The sequence below is a fragment of the Pongo abelii genome, chromosome 8 (assembly GCF_028885655.2).
Source record: "Pongo abelii isolate AG06213 chromosome 8, NHGRI_mPonAbe1-v2.0_pri, whole genome shotgun sequence".
NCBI lineage: Eukaryota > Metazoa > Chordata > Mammalia > Primates > Hominidae > Pongo > Pongo abelii.
In genome coordinates this window covers 109,087,303-109,111,110 of record NC_071993.2, presented here as the reverse complement: position 1 = coordinate 109,111,110, position 23,808 = coordinate 109,087,303, and the positions used below count along the sequence as shown (strand labels likewise).

Below are 23,808 nucleotides of genomic sequence, written 5' to 3'. Positions count from 1 at the left end.
CCCAGCCCCCTTGGGTTCTTTGTATGTCAAACTAAGGTAAGTCTGCCTAGCCCCACTCACACAGGGTTAGGAACCCTTCTGGGGAGGGGATGAAGTATTCCAAAGCTTTATGCCCTCCCTCCACTCACCAAGATCAGAATAGCTCCTCTTGCAGAATTGCCTTCGGCCCCCAAAGCAGAGATCAAAGGGCTGCTCATCTGCCTGCCGCAGCTTGTGGCCACTCTCAATGGCTGCAAATGCCTCCTCAGCATAGCGATAAGTGACGAAGCCGTAGTTGTCCCTGGTAGGAGAAGGGTGAGGCAGGGGCTGGAGTGGCTATATGGGCCCATGCCATGGAGGAGACACAGCACCCCAAGGTACAGAGGTGGTTCTTTTCTCATTCCCAGTGGCCAACCCTCTGACTGCTGAAATGAAGGTGCCCTATATTGCTCAGCACACCAGAGCAAGGAGGCAAGACAAAGAAACATCAAGGTAGATGAAAGGGATAGAAAGAACATCCTGAGCCTGGGGCCCAAGCTTACCCTTGGACACGGAAGTGGATGGTGCACTCCTCAATCTCTCCAAAAACGGAGAACCTCTGTTTCAGCTCTGATCGAGTCATACGGCCAGGTATCTTTCCAATGAAGACCACCCTTCTTTCTTCCTATGTTTGGAAATGAAAAAAAAAATCAACACACCATTAGCCAGGGCTACAACTGCAGGCAGCTCTCTGAGCTCAAGGCTCAGGGGGTAAGCCCCCTCCTCCCATGATCTGTTCCTCTACTCACTATTGCACGCTCCTTTTGCAGCACTCTTTGCCTTTGGTAATGGTCATGTGAACGATAAGAGCTGTACCTGACAAAAGACGGTGTCATCAGCCCCCCAAACATAAGACAATTCAAGACTCAACTCTTAGGCACCTGCATCCCAAGTGCATGGCGCTCCCTGAACACATGCTCACCGCCGCCTCCTGTCACTTCTCCGGCGGGGGGATGGGGAGCGGGAGCGGCTTCGAGAACTGGATGAGGATGAGGAAGACGAAGAGGAAGATGATGACGAAGAGGAGGAAGAGCATCTTCGAGAACGTCCAGAGGAACTACAGCTGGACCTGAAGGATAAGAGGGCATGCAGGAATGCTGGGAGTGGTTCAGGTATACTCTGCTTATCTCACCCAGGCCCCAGTCCTGCCCTTCTTTTAGGAAGCTCAGGACCAAAGACAAAGCAGAGTAGAAGAGGTCTAGAAGAACAATTTTCCTTCAGAGATGAACAAACTGAGGCCCTTCATGGAACTTTAGGTGTACCTGGAATGTTGTGGAGTGTTTTGGAAGAGATCACATTTTCAATTGTGCACTTAAAAATTGAAAAATATTTAACAAATCAGAAAGAGGAAGAACAATAAATGGAGACTCAAGGAGAGGGCTGAGCCCTAGGTCTCACACCCAGCTATCTGTGGTGCTGGGGCCAAGCCTGGGTCTTTTGGGTTACTACTGCTCTCCTACCAGGTCTCACTGAAATACTGTGACCATGAGAGAGATAACTGCTAGACTTGTAGTATGGGCCAGTTATGAAGATATATATCATCTCCAAAACCCAAGAATTCTTCATTAAGTGGGAAAACTTGGTTACTGAGAAAAAAAGATACTGTCAGGAAATAGATGAGGCCATAGCAACACCCAAAGGAACTGCCCCAGACACCTTCCTCAGCAGATGATTAAGGGAAGAACTATTTTCTATTAACAAGTAACCCACTACCTCACATAGCACCCAGAATACCAAAAATGAAGGCTGATATAGTATGTGAAAAAAATCAACATGGTCAAAATCAAACCCTAAAAGTCTCCCCAAGGCAGGTCTCAAGGAAGCAGGAGACCTCACTGACACCCCAAGCTCCAACAGGGGACAGAAGCAATCGTCTCACAGCTTGCCTCCTTCAACAATCCAGGAAAAGGGAAAACACAAAAGCCAAAGACAGAAATAGAAGCCTTAGCGCCTGAAAGTACCAAAGTCAATGGGTAAAAGCTTTCAAAGTAAACCACAGAAGTACGTGAACTTCCTAAATGGAGAGGACCTACAGGGCCATCAAAGCTCACCTTCGCCACCTCTTGTGTGGGGGGGAGAGGGACCTGGACCGAGATCGGGATGAGGAAGACGACGATGAGGATGAGGAGGAAGATGCTTCGCTGGTCTGGTTGGACCCAGAGCTGACAGAACGGCTGTTGCGGCCTCGGCGGCCCTGCCAGCCCTGGCTTGAGGGGCTGGCTGACCTGCAGGCTTTTCGGTAACAGCGCATTGACCGCTGCTTGGCTGAGGGTTCAGGGGGAGTCCTAGTGTTCATGTCATTCCGGCAGGGTGAAGCCTCAGGGGACAGCAAGCTGGATGGGGCAAGGCAGGGTGCTGAGGGATCTGCCTGCTCACTGCTAGTCCTGTGATCAAGTGGCTCCCGGGAGGCAGCTATGCATGGGGGCGGAGGGGCAGCTGGGCCCAAGGACAAGACAGGTTTGATGGTGATGTCCTGATGGCGCTTGACATTCCATCGGGAGCCCACCTCTGGAATGACTAGGGCAGGCATCTTTTTTGGGGGAGTCCTGCTCCGGACACAATAGTCATGGTCCCCAGAGCCCACATGGACTCGACTAGGGCCATGGACCCCTTCTTGGAGGCGAACTGCAGCTGGATGTTTGGCCTCCGTAACTCCTTCAGGCTTCAGGGTTCCCTCCTGGGCGGTGGACTTAGGAGATTTGGCTTTGGCCAGCAGTGAGACAGCAGCCAGGGGCTTCCATAACTGGTGGGGAGGGGTAGCTGGAGGGGTGAGCCCTGTGATGGGGAGGGAGGATGGAGATAGCAGGATGAGATCCGATTCTATGCTTCCAAATACCGTGTATATAGCCTCCAGAGACCCCCACCTCATCTCACAAAGTACACCAAGCAAGGTAAGCAGCCCAACTTCTCCCACTGCTTCAACTGCTCCTTCCCCATGTTCCCCAACTTGGGGACCAGCAAGAGAAATCCAGCCAGCTAGGGTCTTCCTGAAGCCCTCATCCTCTCACTACCCAAACCTAGTAGCCAGGTCCTAGAGCCTAAGCTCTCCATTCTCAGATCCGCCCCTTCCACCCAGTACTGCCTGACTTCTAGGCTGCATCTTGCCTGGACTTATGCAGTCATCTTCTATCGTCTCCCCACTTCCAGCTTCAGAGTCCACCTGTCTTCCACATTCCTGCTAGATGGAGCACCCAAAAACCAATCTGGCAAAGTTTCTTCAATGCACAGGATAAAGTCCAAAGAGCTTAATATGGCATTCGAGGTCCCTATAATCTGACCTTCTATTTACCACTCCAGTTTTATCTCTCGCTTTACCTCTGCCCACTGCCCTGATCAGCTACTACACTCCAGCCAAACCAAGCTTCTCACAATTCCCCAAAACATACCCAGTTGGTTTTGTTTCTTCAGTTCATTCAAGCTGCTCCGTCTTCCTAGAATGCCCTGTCCCCTAAATCTACCACCTGATAGAGTTTCTCAAGCCTCAGCTTAGGGGATTAGTTTCTATATAACCCTTCCCTGACTGTCCCTCTTCACATCTCACTGTAACCCATAGATTTTTTTTTGAGACAGTCTTGCTCTGTCGCCTAGGCTGGAGGGCAGTGGCGTAATCTCAGCTCACTGCAAGCTCAACCTCCCGGGTTCACGCCATTCTCCTGCCTCAGCCTCCCAAGTAGCCGGGACTACAGGCGCCCACCATCATGCCCGGCTAATTTTTTTGTATTTTTAGTAGAGACGGGGTTTCACCGTGTTAGCCAGGATGGTCTCGATCTCCTGACCTCGTGATCCACCCGCCTCGGCCTCCCAAAGTGCTGGGATTACAGGCGTGGGCCACCGCACCCGGCATTCTTTTTTTTTTTTTTTTTTTAGATAGAGTCTTGCTCTGTCCCCCAGGCTGGAGTGCAGAGGCACGATCTCAGCTCCCTGCAACCTCCACCTCCTGGATTTTAGCAATTCTCCTGCCTCAGCCTCCCAAGTAGCTGGGACTACGGGCATGTACCACCACGCCCAACTAATTTTTGTATTTTTTTTAGTAGAGATAGGGTTTCACCATGTTGGCCAGGCTGGTCTCGGACTCCTGACCTCAAGTGATCTGCCCGCCTCAGCCTCCCACACGTGCTGGGATTACAGGCGCAAGCCACTGCGCCTAGCCCATAGGCTGTAACATAGCACCTGATACTCAACATGCTCATTCGTTTACACGTCTGCCCCCTAGACTGTGAGTACCTCAAGGCTGGAGATCAGATCTCTATATCCTTAACGCCTACACACAATTGATTTGGAGTAGGCTCAGCAAACGTTGCTGCATAGACTAATCACAGGCAGAATTCCCCACCCTGAACCCACCTGCCACGTTGGCCAGTTCTGGGGCTTGTAACCGGTCTAGGGGCCTCTTCTCCTGGGGAATGTCAACGCCGCTGGCGGGGGGGAAAAGGGAAAGCCTGATTCATTGCCTCCTCAATATCTTATACATTTGCCTTTCTCAGAAATCAATGGGAGGGGGTGGGTGCAGAGAAGAATGGGATGCACAAACTGCCTCCATCATCTTCTTCCTGCACAAAAGGGTCTTATTGACTGAACTACAAATTGGGTCTCAACTGAGCCCTGCCCAATTCCAAGAGGCAGGCTGGCCATGACCTTGAATACCCCCCACCTCCTTCACATGGAGTCTCACCTGCCCAGCTCACACCAACCTGAAATCAATGTGGAGGGGAACATGCTTGGCAGAACAGGATGGAGGACCATGAACATGAAAAATGAGTCCTAGCCATTAACATCTTCCTCCACTTTAAGTTACACCATTACCAGCACTGAGCAAACTTGAAGTGTTATTAAATGAAGGAAAGAAATCCCCAAAGGCATGACTTGCCAGGAGATAAAAGGCACCTCCAGGACATTTGGAACCCGACTGGAATCAGCTGGAGGGCAGTGAACATGCCCCGTTCTCACCTCACCACCCAAAACACTGCCCAGTAGTGATAGGCAGAGTAAGGGGTAGGGAAACAGGGAAAGACTCTAGAGCTGACTACAGCATCCCTGCAACAGAGGCATCCAGTTGACGGTCCTGGAGTGTCAGCCGGCTGCTGACCAACAGCTGTAGGGTAACTCGCTCATGTCTCCATACTTACCCTGAGTTTCCTACAGCCAAGCTGTCAGCAGGAGCCGGAGGAGGACACTCCTTTTTGGCTGCAAAGAAACCATACTAGTTAAAAGCCCAACCAGATGTTCTAGACTGAGGCGGCACAGAAGGGCTTGCTTTGAGACCCAAAGGAGGAAAATCCACTTTGCCTACATATTCCCTGTTGGGATCTCCCCAAAGAGATCCAGTCTCCTCCAGTGGATGCCCAAGTACTATTTTTAATCATGTCTCTTTTCTACTCAGAAACACCCACATTCCTCCACTGAATTTGAGATAAAGTCCAAATGTATAAGCCTAGCGTTCAAGGTGATCTATGATCTGCCTAACTAGCTTCCTGGCCTCACAGCCTACTCTCGTTCTACAAATCACATTTTCTATTTTGCCTTGTTACCAACTCAGGAATCATTTCTGTAGATTCTTCTCCCCAGTTAGACCATAAGCTCCTTGAGAACAGGATAGTGTCCTCCATAGCACCTACATCCATGACTTATACTGAGAAAGCCAACTATTCATTGCCTTTCAAATGTGCCATATGCCATTCTTCCTATACCTACCCTCTGCCTTTAGTTGCCACACATATTCTCTCTGTGAATTCCTACCTGTCTTTCAGTGCCCAGCCTGAAAGCTACTTCCCTCTAGAAAAATGTCCCTAAACAACCCCAACCTGCTTGGATTCCCTTTTTTTTTTTTTTTTTTTTTTTTTTTGAGACAGAGTCTCACCCTGTGGCCCAGGTTAGAGTGCAATCGCACGATCTCGACTCACTGCAACCTCTGCCTGCTGGGATCAAACAATTCTCCTGCCTCAGCCTCCCGAGCAGCTGGGATTACAGGTGCCCGCCACCTCGCCCAGCTAATTTTTGTATTTTTAGTAGATATGGGATGTCACCATGTTGGCTAGGCTGGTCTCAAACTCCTGACCTCATGATCCACCTGCCTCAGCTTCCCAGAGTGCTGGGATTACAGGCATGAGCCACCACGCCTGGCCTGGATTCCCAGTCTACTCTTTTTAATACCTTCCTTACTGTATCACTGCCGTCCCTGGCTTGGATTATCGTCACAGTTCAATCTTGTCTCCCTCTTCCAATTAGGGGTCTGCTCTAGTGGCTAAGGCTGTCCCCTCTCACCCTAGTTTAAGCAACTACAGGGCTGGGCCCAAAAGAAGTATCACCAAAAAAAGAGTTGGAGCAAAACTACACATGTTCCCTCACCTTCTGATTTCTCAAACTGCTCCAGCAGACTGGACAGGTCCGATGCCTCAATTCCTGTGGAGGCACACAACACAGGATTGAAAACGAGCCCCTATCAACTGAGTACACAGGTCCCAGGAAGCCCCCAAATCATCTCACTTCTCCCTTTCCACTCCCTCTGCCCTCTGTACTAAGTGAGCCAAGGTAGCAGCACAAAGCATGAAGGATTCAAATCAACCCAGAACTCTGCCTTTGAAGAACCCTCCACAGCCAGGCACGGTGGCACACACCTGTGCCTATAAATCCCAGCTACTTGGAAGGCTGAGGTGGGAGGACCACTTGAGCCCAGGAGTTCAAGTCTAGCCTGGGCAACACAGTGAGACCTCATCTCTTAAAAACAAAAACAGGCCAGGGGCGGTGGCTCACACCTGTAATCCCAGCACTTTGGGAGGCTGAGGCGGGCGGATCACAAGGTCAGGAGATTGAGACCAACCTGGCCAACACGGTGAAACGTCATCTCTACTAAAAATACAAAAAGCCAGGCGTGGGTGTGAGTGCCTGTAATCCCAGCTACTGGGGAGGCTGAGGCAGGAGAATTGCTTGAACCCGGGAGGTGGAGGTTGTGGTGAGCCGAGATCACGCCACTGCACTCCAGCCTGGGGAACAGAGGGAGACTCCATCTCAAAAAAAAAAAAAAAAAAAAAAAAAAAAAAAAGGCATGGTGCAGCGGCTCACGCCTGTAATCCCAGCACTTTGGGAGGCTGAGGCAGGCGGATCACGAGATCAGGAGATCGAGACCAACCTGGCCAACGTGGTGAAACCTTGTCTCTACTAAAAATACAAAAATTAGCCGGACGTGGTGGTGGGCACCTGTAGTCCCAGCTACTTGTGAGGCTGAGGCAGGAGAATTGCTTGAACCCGGGAGGCAGTGAGCCGAGATTGCACCACTGCACTCCAGCCTGGAGACAGAGCAAGACTCCGTCTCAAAATAAAAACAAAAAAACTCCTCCAAAGAAATCCAACAAAGGCCAGCCTCATCAGCGTGGCTTATCCTATTCTACAGAGTCCCCCAGCCAACTTGTGGACTACGTGGGGGAACTGTGTGGCACTCACCAATCTCACTGATGAAAGCCTGTACCACATCTTCAGAACCCTGAGTACGTGGGGTAGGCAGGAAAGACAGCTTCCTTAGACGGGCTGGGTGGACAGCAGGCAGCTTGGGGACAGTGCTCTGCCTTGGTGTCGGAACAGCCTTGGTAGCAGGTAAGGGGGGCTTCTCCCTGGGCCTGGTCTCTTGGGTCTCAGGCTTTAGCCTCTCTGATGCAGGCTCCTCAACAGTCACACCTTCAGCAGACACACATGCTGGAGCCTTCATCTGGGGACTTTGCACCAGGGCAGACACCTTGTGTTTCGGATGGGGAGATGCAGGCACTGGCTTGACCTCCACCTTGGTAGGCTCTGTCTGAGGAGCTCCATGGCCAGGTAGCCCAAGACTGAGGGGAGGAGCCATCGACACGGGAAGTACATTTTCAGGAGGGCCAGCTGGAGTGCCCCTAGACTCCATCTTAGGTTGGGGAACAGCTCTCCCAACGGAGGCTGGAGGCAAAGGAGGTGGGGGAACAGTAGACCAGAATGGAGCATGTTGAGGCCCTGGGCCCCATCCCAAGGGCCCATAGGTACAGGTGGAACTGTAAGGTGAGACTGGGGCAGGAGGGGGTGCCCAAGGCACATTGCAAGTGGGAGGCACGGCATAGGCACCAGGAGTACCAGACACTAGGGGCACTGTTGGTGGGGGGGGCAGGCAAGGATAGCCAGAAGGGGACACATGAGGATAACAAGGCCAGGGTGGCACGGGGGCATAGTGAGTAAACGGATCAGGTAGTACTGGCCCCATAGACAATGGAAGACTAGGAGGCTGCAAGGCAGGTGGGGGCAGACTGGGGGGCATGCCCAGCCCACCTGCAGGGAAAGGCAGGGCAGTAGACATCGCGGGAGGTGTGGGCACAACAGAGGACACAGACTGCACAGAAGGGGAAGGTCTCGCCAACAGTGGCATCTCCTGGGATGGCACCTGCTCAGTGGGAGCTGAGGCCACAGGTTTGCTTACAGGTGGCTCAGGACTAGGAGAAGCAGGGCTGGGACCTACAGGCACAAGGCAAATCTCAGGGGGTGCTTCAGGGCTTCTCTGAAGAGCTGTCTTCTTGGCTGAGGCTGGTGGGATGACAAGACAAGGGATGTCTGCCAGCCCTGTGGGAGTCTCTGGAAGGCTAGGCCACTTCCCAGTTGGAGGCTGGGGACTTCTCTCTTCTGTTTCTGCTTGGCGTTGCTGCCTTCGTCGCCGGTACTCAGATAAGCTGAGAGGCCGAGGTCTGGCTTCGTGGGTTGTAGCACTGGTACCACTTTCAATTTTCAGAGAATCCACAACCTCTTTGACTTCAGGGATGATGGTCTTTGGTGGGTCCAAGGACTCTGACTCCACGAGGAGCTGGGGTGCTGAACCCCCCAGGGCTGATGACACTGCACCACGTCTGGGATCAGTTGGTCTGGACTTAACTAGCACTGGGTCAACTGGAGTCAGGTCATTAGGAACAGGGTCAACTAGTGCTAGATCAACTGGTGGTGGGCCAGATGGGACAGCATCAACTGGTGGCAAGTTATCTGAGATGGGAACCACTGCAGGGTCAACTGCTGCTGAGTCAGCCAGGACTGGGTTGATCAGCACTGGCTCAGCTGGCAGAGGCTCAACCAGTTCTGAGCTGGTTGAAGCAAGGTCAGCCAACCCAGGGTCAACAGGTATAGGGCCAGCTAGAACAGGGCCAACTGCAGTGGGATCAGCTTCAACAGAGTCAACTGGCATGGGGCTGGCTTGGGCAGAGTCGACCAATGAGAGATGGGTTGGTATAGGATTGGCTTGGATAGTGTCAGCCAGCTTGGGGTAGAGGTCTAGAGGGCCTTCTTTAGCAGGACTACATTGTCCAGCACTTCTCTCCAAGTTCTTAGGGCTAGGATTCTCCAAGGCAGCTGCCCAGGCCCGAGCCCAAGCTCGGGGCTTCCCCTTACCCTGGAGAGGCCCAGACTCTTTTTGAAGTTCTTCCTGAGACTGTTTCTGCAAGTTGTCTACCTGAGAGGTCACTTCCGTACCTACGGTAGACTGCCCGCGAGAAGATGACCTCAGCCTCCTGGCATAGCCTTCCAAACAGGATGCTGGCTGCTCCTTGCTCTTCTTCTTCCTGCCCTTTCGAGCTCTCTGGGAACCTGGTGCTGCATTGGCAGGTGGGTTCTGAGGTTCCTTGGGCACCACCGGCTCCACGACCTCCCTGGGCTTCAATAAGCAGGCTGAGTCCAGCTTCTCCTCTGAGTTCAATGACAACCCCTCTTTCTCAGAGCAGAGGGTTACCTTGGGCACAGCAGCCTCCGTCTCTGACTCCAGTGTAGGCATAAGCAGCTGCAAGGCAGAACTAGTCTCTAGCGAGTCATCCAGGAGCACAGGCCGGGGTCCAGGAGAGACCTGTCGCACCACAACTGGGATCTCCAGGTCATCGCCAGCTGTGGCTGCCTGCCCCACAATCTCCAGCACTACACAGCCCTCAGGCAGTGTCAAATCATCTGGCTGCTCCTGAAGCTCATCCTCAAGCGATGCCAGTTGGGTGAGGTTGGGCAGGCAGTATGGGTGCATGGCCCGCACCAGCTCACTCAGGGAGGAGATGCTCTCATCACCAGCTGCTGGCACTGCCATCTCTGCTGCTGTTGCTTTATCTTCCTCCTCAGGGCAGGCCAAATGCATGGGGAAGTCCGGGATACTGCTCACACAGTTGTCAAGCTCCCCAGCAAGAATCTGGCCACTGAAGCTGGCCACCTCCTCCTCTTCTTCTCCATCACTGCGCTGCTGGGGAGGTGGGGATTGGCCCCAGCGTGGTCTTGATCTTGGGGGTCTCCAGCTAGGAAGCTTGGGGGAAGAGGTCTCTAAGAAAGAGGGTGGGGAGAAGTCCCAAGAGGGATCTGGAAGAGACATTTCAACCTGCAGGAGAGAAGAGAGGTCTCAGGAGGAGTTTTCTTTGGGAAAGTATTTTCCAGACCTGTCCCCACACACTCCTCCCACCTGGGAGTTTCTGAAGCCCCCTAGGTCAGGCTTACCCCACTCCCTCTACTGCTGCCTGTACTGGGCCCCAGTGGGTCAACTGGGGTGATGAGGTCACGTTCTGGGGGTGTCCGAGAGAGAGTAAGCAGCTTGTGCAGCTAAGAGGGAAAGAAAGACCTGAGATCAGTCTATGCTTCAGAGCTATATGAGTAGGTCCACAGGCATGGGTCTAAACTTTGTACCAATCCCCTTCCCCTGGTCCCACACTCACAGAAGAGCCCTCCCGGGGTGACACAAGCAGCTCCGAATCAGGAATGCTGTCAAATGGAGAAAGGTTCTCAGAATCTGCATTGTCCAAGATCTCCGTCAGAGCCGTGAGCAGCGACACTTCATTCTGGTCCTCCAGAGATAACCTGCTCTGCTCCAGAAAAACAACCAGAAGGTCCTACCAACATCCCTAATGACCTACTATGCCACTAAGGACTGGATATCGAGAGAATCAGTCTCCCAGGTTCAACTCAGCTAATGGGGCAGCGAGAGGGATCTGAATACCAGAAGGCATGGATTCCAATCTCAGCTACCATCCACCAGCTCTCTGGTGTCAACAGAGACCTGTCAGACTTGACTCAAGCTTGGGTTTTACACATTCCCCTACCCTCAGATAAGATGTGGGATGCTCAGCAGACAACCTTCGGCTAGGCTAGAAATGAGCTGAAAAACAGAGATCAGAACCCTCTGGACATGTAGTTCAGGGGCCCAGACAGCGGGAAAGGCCTTGGACTATAGTCTAGGGTAGGAAAGGAATTCTTACATGGGACATAATCTGGCAGCCTGCAGCCTAATTCCCACTTAGAGACAAAAAATACACTTGAAGGGTTCAGGCTGGGCACCCAGGAAGAAGCTAAGGTCCTGCGAGAGCAGAGCCATGCCAAGAATTTGAGCTAGAACCTCCCATGTAAACCTCCTGCTTGAAGATTTCAGAGTCCAGCCCCAGCTCACCTCTCCAAGGCTCCCAAAATCCTCAATGAGGGAGATAAGGGAGGCATCCATGTAGCTCTGCATGGTCCCCAGCAGTGTCTCATCCTGCAGCATTAGCTCCTCCATTTCCAGGTCCTTGTCCCTCAGAGATGGGCCCAGCCGAGAGAGACTGACAAAGCCAGAATCACCTCCCTCCTCATGCAGCAGCACCTGGAGCAGAGAAGAAGGTGAGAAGGGTATGAGCTCTCTGGCAGCAGCTGATTGATATGCTCCATAAATCAGGTACCCTCTACTGCTGGGCCCAAACTCAGCAGCAGCAATACTGTCGCCAAACTTCTGGGCTAGCAGAGCAGAGAGAAGCACAACCTATGAGCAAAAGCCCCAACGAGGATGGCAGTTTTCAAGGACCTTCTGGGGCAGAAAAATGTTTGGGCTCCAACCAGAAACAGCTAGAGTCACAGATTAAAACCCGAGAGTAAAAACATCAGGAAAATCAAGATTGTTCAGAATCATCTACTGGCAGCAGTGAAGATAACAGTCTGAGGGGCACAACAAAGCAAAAGAGGTCAGCAAGGAGACAGATTCAGCTCCAACAACCTCACCTACCTCAAATCCCATTTAGGTCTCTGCTTAGTGCAATTCCTACCTCTTCAAGAAGACACCCCAGCTTCCCCAGCCCACGGTGATCTCTCCTCACAACTCTAAAATCATAGACTTTTCTGCATCATTAACTTTTCTGGCAATCACACCCCACCCCCTACCCCCAGCTCCATGACACTCATGGGTTCAGTCTCCCGGGTTCAAGCGATTCTCCTGCCTCAGCCTCCGGAGCAGCTATTATAGGCGTCCACCACCACGCCCGGCTAATTTTTGTATTTTTAGTAGAGACAGGGTTTCACCATATTGGCCAGGCTGGTCTCAAACTCCAAACCTCAAGTGATCCACCCGACTCTACCTCTGAAAGTGCTGTGATCACAGGCGTGAGCCACCACGCCCGGCCGACACTTATTTTGAAGGCCCAACAGTGAGACACTCAACCTCTCAATGGTAATTCCAAGGGAAGGGCCTCTTCTCCACTCCTACCAGGTGAGAGCAAGTGAAGAGAAAGCTTGAGTCCCTAGATGAAAAGGCCCCACCCCACACTCCTCTAAGAACTAGCAGCATTTACGGCCTCTTGTGTCAGGCATCAAGCAGCCCGCCCAGACCTGTCAAGAGTGTGGGTGTGGGCAGGGCCAGAAGGGACCAGAATGGTAGTGGTGAGGCCAGAGCCACGGGGATCTCCACTACAGTAGTCCCCCCTTATCCTAGAGGGATACGTTCCAAGATCCCCAGTAGATGCCTGAAACCACAGATACTACCAATACATTGGTATGTATTGATACAAACAATACATACCAACGATGAAGTTTAACTTATAAATTAGGCACAATAAGAAATTAATAATAAAATAGAATAATTAAAACATAATAACAAAAGTTATGCAAATGTGGTCTCTCTGGCTCTCAGAATATCTCACTGTACTGTACTCATGTATTTTTAGACCCCAGTTGACGGCAGGTTAACAGAAACTGTGGATAAGGGGAAACCACCGCATAGGAAACATGAAGTAAGAAGGCCTGAGAACAGGATCACATACAGACAGGCCAGACCTTCCCTTTCCCCTTCTGCAACAAAGTGAAATTCTGCACCACTTCCAAAAGAAAAAAGCAACAGGTGTCTTCCACACCCCCACCCCCCACACCCCGCCAATATATACCCTCCTAACAGAGCTGAGTACCAACACTCAGGAAGAGGAAAGGCTGGTTAAGGACGCGTTAGGAGGCCAGGCCCAGATAATCAGCGAAAGGTGGTAAGTTTTAGGCCCAGGCCTTCACAATCCTATAATTACAAACCAGCAGCTGAATAGCACCTGGCTCTGCAAACACTCCAGGGTGAGCCAAGAGGCTGCAACTCCACTTGCTCTGCCACCACCTACCTACCAGAGCCCCAGCGACTAGGCTGGAATCTCAGGACAATGCCCAGCTCTCTATGAACCACTCATCTTCACCTCCATCAGGTGTCCAGTCAGAGACACACCCTCACACATGACCTCACCCATCACTTAATTCCCAAATAGCACAGCTCCCAGAGTACCAAGATCATCCGAGTGCTAAGCCCAGGCTGAAAGTGAGCCAGCCATCAGCACCTCTAACTTCAAAAACCTCCCAACTAGCTTTCCCCCACCAAACCTTCTCCCTCCAAGGTTCAAAAACAGTCAGAAACTTTTTAAATGCATATCTGATCACTGCCTGAGACCCTCCCTAAATCCCTTCAATGACATTTTACTGGTCTTAGCATTAAGTTTAAACTCTTTAATATAGCTTACAGGCCGGGCGTGGTGGCTCACGCCTGTAATCCCAGCACTTTGGGAGGCTGAGGTGGGTGGATCACTTGAGGTCAGGAGTTCAAGACCAGCCTGACCAATATGGTGAAACCCTATCTCTACTAAAAATACAAAAATTAGCCATGTGTGGTGATGCATGCCTGTAATCCCAGCTACTCAGGAGGCTGAGGCAGGGGAATTGCATGAACCCAGGAGATGGAGGTTGCAGTGAGCCAAGATCACACCACTGCACTCCAACCTGGGTGACAAAGCAAGACTCCATCTCAAAAAAAACAAAAACAAAACAACAACAAAATATATATATAGCTTACAAAAGTCCTGTCTTCCCCACCAGACTTCTGCTCCAGCATGTCCTCTCCCACTACTCTGTAGTACAGGTCTCAGTTTCTCCAATAAGCCATACTCTCTTCCTCCTGGAGGCCTTCACTATTCCTCCAGGAGGATTAAGGTTTTCCACAGTCTTAACATCTCAACTTTAAATGTCCCTTCCCAGACTCTGCAAAGTAGATCACTACTGCCAATTACATAATCCCAAATATCCTGCACTTTTGTCTCATTCATTATTATTTATCATCGGTCTATCCTGTTTAAAACATAGATCCTGAGGGATAAAGACCATGTTTGTGTGGTTTACCAGTGTATCCCCTGTGCCTAAACATAATGGTATTTCAATAAATAACTGGTTGACTGACCAGCTCACATATACCCATCTTTGGTTTTGGGGGGAAGGGAATGACAATCTCTCCATGAGATCCTCTCCAATCCCAAATTGCCACTTAACTATTATAGCTGGATCTTGGATCCTTCCTGACTCTCCCTGTGCTATTTGGGAATTCAGTGATGGGTGAGGTCAGGTGAGAGGGTGTCTCTCTGACTGGACACCTGATGGAGGTGAAGATGAATGGTTCATAGAGAGCTGGGCATTGCCTTGAGATTCTGGCCTAGTCCCTGGGGCTCTGGTAGGTAGGCAGCACCAGCCCCAAAAGATGTGACCTCTGAGAAAGTAGGGGAGAAGGGATCAGCGCTCCCAAATTCTTGCCCCAGGAACCATTCTCCCCTGGGCAAGGGCCTGGATTGGTCTGCCGGACCTGACATTACCGGGCAGCCTGCAGCCCAACTCCCACCTAGTAACACACAAAAAATGCTGTCAAGGATTCAGCTTAATTGTTTAAGAGAGGTAACAGTTCAAACTAATTCCTGCCCCTTCCACCCTGGGTGGAAACTTTTAAGAAGCCCTCCACTGTAGAGAACAATAACACTTATTGAAGGCCAAGAAAAAAAATCTAACAGAATTCCCCCTCATCTAGTGTATGTTCAACTGTTGAACAACATGTTGAACAGTTCTCAAACCGCCTCCAAATTTTCCCATCCCCAGCAAAAAATCCAAAGAGCCTTAAGTACGGACCACCCCAGTTTCTGCGTGTCAGATTACAGGAGCATGCCTTCCCAAAAGAGATGCTGGAGGAAAAAGTGAGGAGAGCAGAGGATTCCCTTTCCCTTTCTTAACCTTGTCCCAGGTGTATGTTGACACTCCCCATGCCCCTTAAATCACTAAGAAGGCAAGACTGCAAGGCAACCAAAACGCCAATGCCCGTGACTCACAACCCACCCCAAGCCGGTCAGACAGAAGCGCCACAAACTCACTCCTCCACAACCCTTCAGCCTCACCCCTCTACCCTCCCCATCACACTCAGCCATCCGCAGGGAACAAACTCCAGCAACAGCAACATCTGGAGAGTCCTTCCCCATCCGCAGTGGAGAGACGTTGCGGACCCAAGCAGCAGGGAAAAAAAAAACCTCCAAGGCTCTGAACAAAGTTGACTCTAGCATCCCTTACCTTCCTTCCCGGCCCGGGCCTCCAGCCCCGACAGGAGATGGCGGGACCGGTGGAGACACACCCAGTTAGCGTCAGCCAGGCTCCAAGGCCGATACTAGATGCCCGACAGCCTGGGACGGGAGCCACGTGGACGTTCCTTCCCCGCCCCCACGTGGACCCGCTGCCTGCGCCCCCCTCCACCAGGAGCCCGACCCACGTGGATGCCGGGGCCGCCTAGAGGGGGAGGGGAGGCAGACAAGTTCTCCCGGGAAAATTGCTGCCCCCACCCCACGTGGCTCCGAAAAGGGAACTGCGGCGCAGGGCTCGGGGAGCCTCACTGGGCATCCTTACAGGGCGGTCTCAGCCTTCGACCCCAATTCAGAACCCCTGACCCCCAACCGCGGGTTATGTTTCCGACACCCCACTCTGCCCCTCCGGCGTCCCCCAGGAATGGCCATAGAGACGCTGCCTCTGCCCGCCTACCCCAGCAAACGGCCTAAGGCCCACTTGGTCCGGCCCGGCTCCCGCGGCCACCCGGCATCGACTCTCAGGCGCTTCCTCCCTTTCCTGTGGCGTCCACGTGTCACCGCCCGGCACACACCGCTTTGCTGCCTGCCGCGGGCCGCCAGCCAGCCTCTCACCTGCTCGCCGCCGCTCACAGCGCCCAAAGTCCCATACGGCGCTTGGCTTCGACTTCCCCAACCGCTGCCGCGGGCTCCCCCGCCAGGGTCCGGACCGGGACCCCCACTCGGGGGCGGCGCGACTCCGTCTCTCCGTCCCCGGCGCGCCGCCATCTTGGCCCCTGAACACCCAGCGCAGCTCTGATCGCCGGCGCCGCCTCGCCCAGCCGATTGTGGGAAGGGAACTACAACTCCCGAATGACACTGCAAGACTACGAATCCCAGAGAGCCGTGCGGCGAGACCCACTTGCACCCTGGAAGAAGGCCCTGGCCTCGCGCGAAGGTTCCTGGGACTAGTAGTCGCTTTAAGTGGGGACCGTTTGGCACTAGCTCCAGGCATCCTGTAGGGCTTAGTTTCGCGTTACACTGGGATACCGATTTAGGGAGCGCTTAGCAGTAAGGGGGAAAGTTAACATTTGCGTATTTTATTGTCGTTAACTTGTCCAGCTGTTGGAACGTCCTCTTTGACGTTCTACCTGCTGTAGGTTCCTTTCACCTTAGTCCAAGTGGGGCCAAGTGGGCCTATATATGTTTTGAAACACCACCCCCTAGTGGGCACTTGCGCTCCAAGCGCTAATCCTCACCTAATCCCATATTGCGGCAGTACTGCAAACTTAATCGGAAAATGTCGCATTCTCCGCCTTCTCTGCTACTACTCAGAAACTTACGTTGCCTTCTCTATCAAATTTGTTTCTTGCTGCTTCAGGTCTTCTTGCTGTTCCCTAAAGACAACAGGTGTTCTCCTGCCTATGTGTCGACCTGTAATCCTTGAACCTCAAAACATTTCATGCCTTATTTAATCTAGGAAAGGCTTTGGTTGTCCTAGCCAAGAGGGATCCCACTCTGTGTATCTACGGTCCATCACTGTCTCTACTCTTCATTCATTTGCCACTTAAAAGCTACTTCATTTGTTTTTCTATTTTTAAATAACTTTATTACAAAGCACAAAAATTATTTCAAAAAGTACAAAACTGTTGAGAGGAAAAAATGTACTAGGCCTGTAAATTACATTTCTACTGCCCAGATTTAAACCCCTTATTACTTTTAATGTGTATTCATTGACACTTTTTTCTATGAATGGAAAAATATATAGGGGCACAAATTGGTGATTTGCTTTTTTTATGTAACAATATATTAATCCATTCACTAGCTAAATATTTACTGAGCCTTTAGCACCAGTTCTATTTTATGAATGTATTGTTATTTAAATTATATTTAAGTTGTTTCTGGCCGTGGCTTGGTGGCTCACACCTGTAGTCCCAGGACTTTGGGAGGCCGAGGTGGGTGGATCACTTGAACTAAGGAGTTTGAGACCAGCCTGGACAACATGGCAAAACCCCGCCTCTACCAAAAATTTAAAAATTAGCTGGACGTGGTGGCACACATCTGTGGTCCCAGCTACTCGGGAGGCCGAGGCAGAAGGATCGCTTGAACCCAGGAGGTGGAGGTTGTAGTGAGCCAAGATCATGCCACAGCACTCCAACTTGGGTGACAGAGTGAGACTTCTTCTCAAAAATAAATAAATAAATAATATTTAAGTTGTTTACAGTTTCTCACTATTACATATTGTTACGATGAACACCCCTGCATATGTCATATACATGTATCTTTGCACTTTTGTGCAATCTTTCTGTGGAATAGTTTCCATGAAATTCAAGTGCTGAGTTAAACAACGCATGTATTTGAAATACAGTAGAAAATTGCCCTTTGGAAACAGTGCATCACTATACATCCCCAGAAATGTTCATGAAAAGAGAGGACCTTTTCTGGACCTCTTCTTAGATGTTGTTTCTTTTTTGTTGTTGTTGTTAGACAATAGGGTTTTACTCTGTCACCCAGGGCTGCAGTGTGGAGTGCGGTGAGCAAGAGTGCCGTGGCAGATCATAGCATAGCTCACTGTGATCTCTCAAGCTCAAAGGATCCACCTGCCTCAGCCTCCAGAGTAGCTGGGTACTACAGGTACACACTGCCATGCCCAGCTAATTTTTTTTTTTTTTGAGATGGAGTGTCACTCTGTTGCCAGGGTGGAATGCAGTGGTGCGATCTTGGCTCACTGCAACCTCCACCTCCCAGGTTCAAGTGATTCTCCTGCCTCAGCCTCCCGAGTAGCTGGGACTACAGGTGCCCACCACCACACCCAGCTAATTTTTTTTTTTTTTTTTGTATTTTTAGTAGAGACAGGGTTTTACCATGTTGGCCAGGATGGTCTCGATCTCTTGACCTCATGATTTGCCTGCCTCGGCTTCCCAAAGTGCTGGGATTACAGCGGTGAGCCACCACGCCTGGCCATGCCCAGTGAATTTTTTGGGGGGTCTAGGGGGGTCTCACATCTTGCCCAGGCTGTTCTCCAACTCTTAGCCTCAGAAGATCCTCCTGCCTTGGCCTCCCAACGTGTTGGGATTACAGGTGTCAGCCAATGTGCCTGGCTGTTTAGTTGTTTCTTTTGTTTTTTGTGTGTGAGATGGAGTTTCACTCTTGTCACCCAGGCTGGAGTGGGAGGCTCCGCCTCCCAGGTTCAAGTGATTCTTGTGCCTCAGCCTCCTGAGTAGCTGGGGTTACAGGCATGTGCCACCACGCCCGGCTAATTTTGTATTTTTAGTAGAGAGAGGGGTTTCTCCATGTTGGTCTGGCTGGTCTCAAACTCCTGACCTCAGGTGATCCGCCTGCCTCAGCCTCCCAAAGTCCTGGGATTACGGGCGTGAGCCACTGCACCCAGCCCTGTTTGTTTCTTTTTCTTTTTTTTTTTTTTTTTGAGAAGGATTCTTGCTCTGTCACCCAGGCTGGAGTGCAGTGGCACGATCTCGGCTCACTGCAAGCTCCGCTTCCTGGGTTCATGCCATTCTCCTGCCTCAGCCTCCCCAGCAGCTGGGACTACAGGCACCTGCCACCACGCCCGGCTAATTTTTTTGTATATTTAGTAGAGATAGGGTTTCACCATGTTAGCCAGGATGGTCTCAATTTCCTGACCTCATGATCTGCCCGTCTTGGCCTCCCAAAGTGCTGGGATTACAGGCATGAGCCACAGCACCCGGCCTAATTGTTTCTTAATTAGTTGTTTCAGGTGAATTAACTTTGTCTTCCCAAAAAGGCTTTAAAAGCCACTAATTTGGAAACTGAATCTTGTTCACAGTTTTCTCTATAAAATAGTCATATGAGGAGCAACAATAAAGTTTGAAATAAAGTTGCCTATGAGCAGCCAGCAAGATTAATACAGATGGCACAGTTTTTCCTGTGTGGAAGGTGCATACTCTAAAAGATGCTCTAAGGCTGGGCACAGTGGCTCACGCCTGTAATTCCAACACTTTGGGAGGCCGAGGCAGGCGGATCACCGAGGTCAGGAGTTCAAGACCAGCCTGGCCAACATGGCAAAACCCTGTCTCTACTAAAAATACAAAAATTAGCCAGGCGTGGTGGCGCCTACCTGTAATCTCAGCTATTCAGGAGACTGAGGCAGGGAGAATCGCTTGAACCCGGGAGGCAGAGGTTGCAGTGAGCCGAGATCACGCTGCTGCACTCCAGCCTGGGCGACGGGGCGAGACTCCGTCTCAAAATAAATAAGTAAATAAAAATAAAATGCTACTGGTTTATGGTGATAAGGCTTTGAGAGGAAGACTAATATAAAAGAAAGCAGAACGTTTTGCCACTTTTTTGCTTTATTCAGCATCTGAAAAAACAATCTATTCATCTAAGTCTGGTATCTCCATAAAATCTACTCAAAAAAGGTAATATATCTCTGGGTCTTCAGTGCCACCTGAACAGGGGTGTTGTGACTACTAGTCCTTAAGTGCATTCCTAATGACCATGAAGGAGAACCTTAGAGCCACAGGCCACCAAAAATTGGGAACCTCCAATCGTTTGTCTTTTCCTGACTCCATGCTCGCCAAAGACTCATCTGATTAAAATAACTGATTTATAATTTTCTGTGGAGGTCAGGCATGGTGGTGCACGTCTGTAATCCCAGCACTTTGGGAGCTCCAGGCATGTGGATCGCTTGAGGTAAAGAGTTCAAGACGAGCCTGACCAACATGGCAAAACCTCCTCTTTACTAAAAATACAAAAATTAGCTGGGCATGGTGGCATGTACCTATAGTCCCAGCTACTCGGGAGGCTAAGGCAGGAGAATCACTTGAACCCCAAAGGCGGAGGTTGCAGTGAGCCAAGATTGTGCAACTGCACTCCAGCCTGGGTAACACAGTGAGACTCTGTCTCAAAATAATAATAATAATAGGGCCAGGCACAGTGGTTTACACCTGTAATCCCACCACTTTGGGAGGCTGAGGCGGGTGGATCACCTGAGGTCAGGAGTTCGAGACCAGCCAGACCACATGCAGAAACCCCCTCTCTACTAAAAATACAAAATTAGCCAGGTGTGGTGGCACATGCCTGTAATCCCAGCTACTCGGGAGGCTAAGGCAGGACAATCACTTGAACTCGGGAGGCGGAGGTTGTAGTGAACCAAGATCGTGCCATTGCACTCTAGCCTGGGCAACAAGAGTGAAACTCTGTCTCAAAAATAATAATAATTTTCTGTGGGAAGAAAGTATATTGATCAAGTGAGACAAAAATTTCCAGTTCATGTAATGTATATTTCTATGTGAATTAAACCAGCATAATCACTTATTTGTTGAGGGCCTTCCATAAGCCAGGCACTACAGCAATGACAAAATGGACCAAAAACAAACAAAACAAAAAACTCTCCTTAACAGAATGGAGCTTATATTCTCCTCGGGAAACAATCTTCATGTAAACAAAGAATTAAAACAATTTCAGAGAGCCATATATGCTGTCAGAAAATAATGGTATGGAAAGTGTAAAAGATAAGAGGGAATAATTTTATATTGTGTAGCCTCTGAGGAGGAAACATTTGAAGACCTGAATCACAAGGAAGACCTACCTAGGCATTCAAAGAATATTTTGTGGTAAAAGAATCAGCCAGGCCAATAAGGTGAAACTCTTGTCTCTACTAAAAATACAAAAATCTGGCTGGGCGCAGTGGCTCATGCCTGTAATCCCAGCACTTTGGGAGGCCGAGGCGGGCAGATCACGAAGTCAGGAGATCGAGACCATCCTGGCTAACATGGTGAAACCCCGTCTCTACTAAAAATATAAAAAATTAGCCAGGCGTCGTGGGGGGCGCCTGTAGTCCCAGCTACTCGGGAGGCTGAGGCAGGAGAATGGTGTGAACCCAGGAGGCGGAGCTTGCAGTGAGCTGAGATTGTGCCACTGCACTCCAGCCTGGGTGACAGAGCGAGACTCCGTCTCAAAAAAAAATACAAAAATTCCCCAGGCGTGGTGGTGCACGCCTGCAGTCCCAGCTACTTGGGAGGCTGAGGCACAAAAATTGCCTCAACCTGGGAGGCAGAGACTGCAGTGAGCCCAGATTGTGCCACTGCACTCCGCCTGTGCAATTGAGCCAGATTCTCTCTCAAAAAAAAAAAAAAAAAAAAAAAAAAAAAGAGAGAATCAGCCAGGAAATTGACTCTGAAATGGAACAAATTTGTTGTGTTCGAAAGACCAATTTAGCTAAAGAGTTCCAGAAAAGGGGGGAAGTCATACCAAGATAAGGTTTCATGTTAACTTGATTTGTGTGAATCAGTGTCCCGAATCTGATGAACTCTGATACTCTGATACACTGCCTAAATTGCATTTCCAGACTTGCAAAGACCTGGTATGTTCAGAAGCCCTCAATCTCTAGGTGGATAGTGTCAGGAAAAAAAGAGTGAGAGAGAGAGAGAGAGAGAGAGAGAGAGAAACCCTCAAGATGGCTCCCAATAATCAGCCTCCTGTTATTCACACTCATCTGTGGGTTTCCTCCCAGACTGTACCAGGATTGTGACCAATAGCATATGGCAGAAGTGCCTCCCAGATGATATGCCACATCTAAGATTAGGTTATAAAAAGACTGCAGCTGGCCGGGCATGGTGGCTCACGCCTGTAATCCCAGCACTTTGGGAGGCCGAGGCGGGCAGATCACAAGGTCAGGAGATCGAGACCATCCTGGCTAACATGGTGAAACCCCGTCTCTACCAAAAATACAAAAAATTAGCCCGGCATGGTGGTGCATGCCTATAGTGCCAGCTACTCGGGAGGCTGAGACAGGAGAATGGCAGGTGAACCCAGGAGGCGGAGCTTGCAGTAAGCCGAGATTGCACCACTGCACTCCAGCCTGGGCGACAAAGCGAGACTCCATCTCTTAAAAAAAAAAGAAAAAAAAAAAGACTGCAGCTGTGGGCTTAGGGGCTCCTATTTTCTGTCTCTCTCTGCCTCTCTTGTTCTCTCTTTCTCCCTCTTTTGGATCTCTTGCTCTAGGGAAATCAAAGTGCCATGTTATAAGCAGTACTACGGAGAAACCCACATGGCAAAAAAACGGAAGTTTTTATAGGGGTGGGGTGCGGTGGCTCATGCCTGTAATCCCAGCACTTTGGGAGGCTGAGGTGGGCGGATCAAATGTGGGAGGTCAGGAGATGGAGACCATTCTGGCCAACATGGTGAAACCCTGTCTCTACTAAAAATACAAGAATTAGCTGGGCGTGGTGGTGCGTGCCTGTAATCCCAGATACTCGGGAGGCCGAGGCAGAAGAATCGCTTGAACCAGGGAGTCGGAGGTTGCAGTGAGCTGAGATCGCACCACCGCATTCCAACCTCGTGACAGAGCAAGACTCTGTCTCAAAAAAAAAAAAAAAAAAAAAAAGAAGAAGCTTCTGACCAAAAACCAGTGAAGAACTGAGGCTGGCCAACAACTATGGCAGTGAGCTTGGAAGCAGATTCTCCAACACCAGTCAAGCCTTAAGATGACTACATCCTGGCTGGCCATTTGACTGCAACCTTGTGAGAAATCTTAAACCAGCTAGGGGCGGCAGCTCACACCTGTAATCCCAACACTTTAGGAGGCCAAGATGGGAGGATCGCTTGAGCCCAGGAGTTCAAGACCACTCTGGGACACATAGCGAAACCCTTGTCTCTAGAAAAAAATCTAAAAAATAGGCCGGGCTCAGTGGCTCACGCCTGTAATCCCAGCACTTTGGGAGGCCGAGGCAGGCAGATCACGAGGTCAGGAGATCAAGACCACCACCGAAACCCCGTCTCTACTAAAAATACAAAAAATTAGCCGGGCGTGGTGGCGGGCACCTGTGGTCCCAGCTACTCAGGAGACTGAGGCAGGAGAGTGGCGTGAACCCGGGAGGCGGAGCTTGAAGTGAACTGAGATCACGCCACTGCACTCCAGCCTGGGCGACACAGCGAGACTCCGTCTAAAAAAAAAAAAATCAGCTGGCCATGGTGGCAGGCGCCTGTAATCCCAGCTACGCAGGAGGCTGAAGGATGAGAACTGCTTGAACCCAGGAGATGGAGGTTGCAGTGAGCCAAGATCATGCCACTGCACTCCAGCCTGGGCAACAAAGTGAAACTCTATCTCAAAAAAAAGAAAAAATTAAAAAAATAGCTGGGCACGATGGTGTGTTCCTGTAATCCTAGCTATTTGGGAAGCTGAGGCAGGAGGATTTCTTGTATTCAGAAGTTTGAGGCTGCAGTG

The 23,808-nt window shown here is 50.6% G+C and overlaps 1 protein-coding gene across 7 annotated transcripts in view; it reads right to left on the bottom strand.

Moving 5' to 3' along the window:
* PPRC1 (PPARG related coactivator 1) overlaps positions 1-23,808 on the bottom strand; it is a 31,779-nt gene that overhangs the window by 725 nt on the left and 7,246 nt on the right. For 2 of the 7 annotated variants that reach the window (XM_054523416.2, XM_054523414.2), the window contains exons 3-14: positions 11,420-11,608; positions 10,692-10,838; positions 10,477-10,578; positions 7,456-10,360; positions 6,364-6,417; positions 5,145-5,202; positions 4,363-4,433; positions 2,070-2,793; positions 941-1,087; positions 768-834; positions 522-643; positions 129-280 (exon numbers count right to left, since the gene is read on the bottom strand). In XM_054523416.2, coding sequence (XP_054379391.2) covers positions 129-280; positions 522-643; positions 768-834; positions 941-1,087; positions 2,070-2,793; positions 4,363-4,433; positions 5,145-5,202; positions 6,364-6,417; positions 7,456-10,360; positions 10,477-10,578; positions 10,692-10,838; positions 11,420-11,524 — 4,654 coding nt within the window. In that variant the 5' untranslated portion in view covers positions 11,525-11,608. Of the gene's footprint in view, positions 1-128; positions 281-521; positions 644-767; positions 835-940; positions 1,088-2,069; positions 2,794-4,362; positions 4,434-5,144; positions 5,203-6,363; positions 6,418-7,455; positions 10,361-10,476; positions 10,579-10,691; positions 10,839-11,419; positions 11,609-15,618; positions 15,931-16,238; positions 17,256-23,808 lie in introns of those variants that run through there. The other 5 variants (XM_024253364.3, XM_024253366.3, XM_063727419.1 and 2 more) reach the window with 5 other exon arrangements.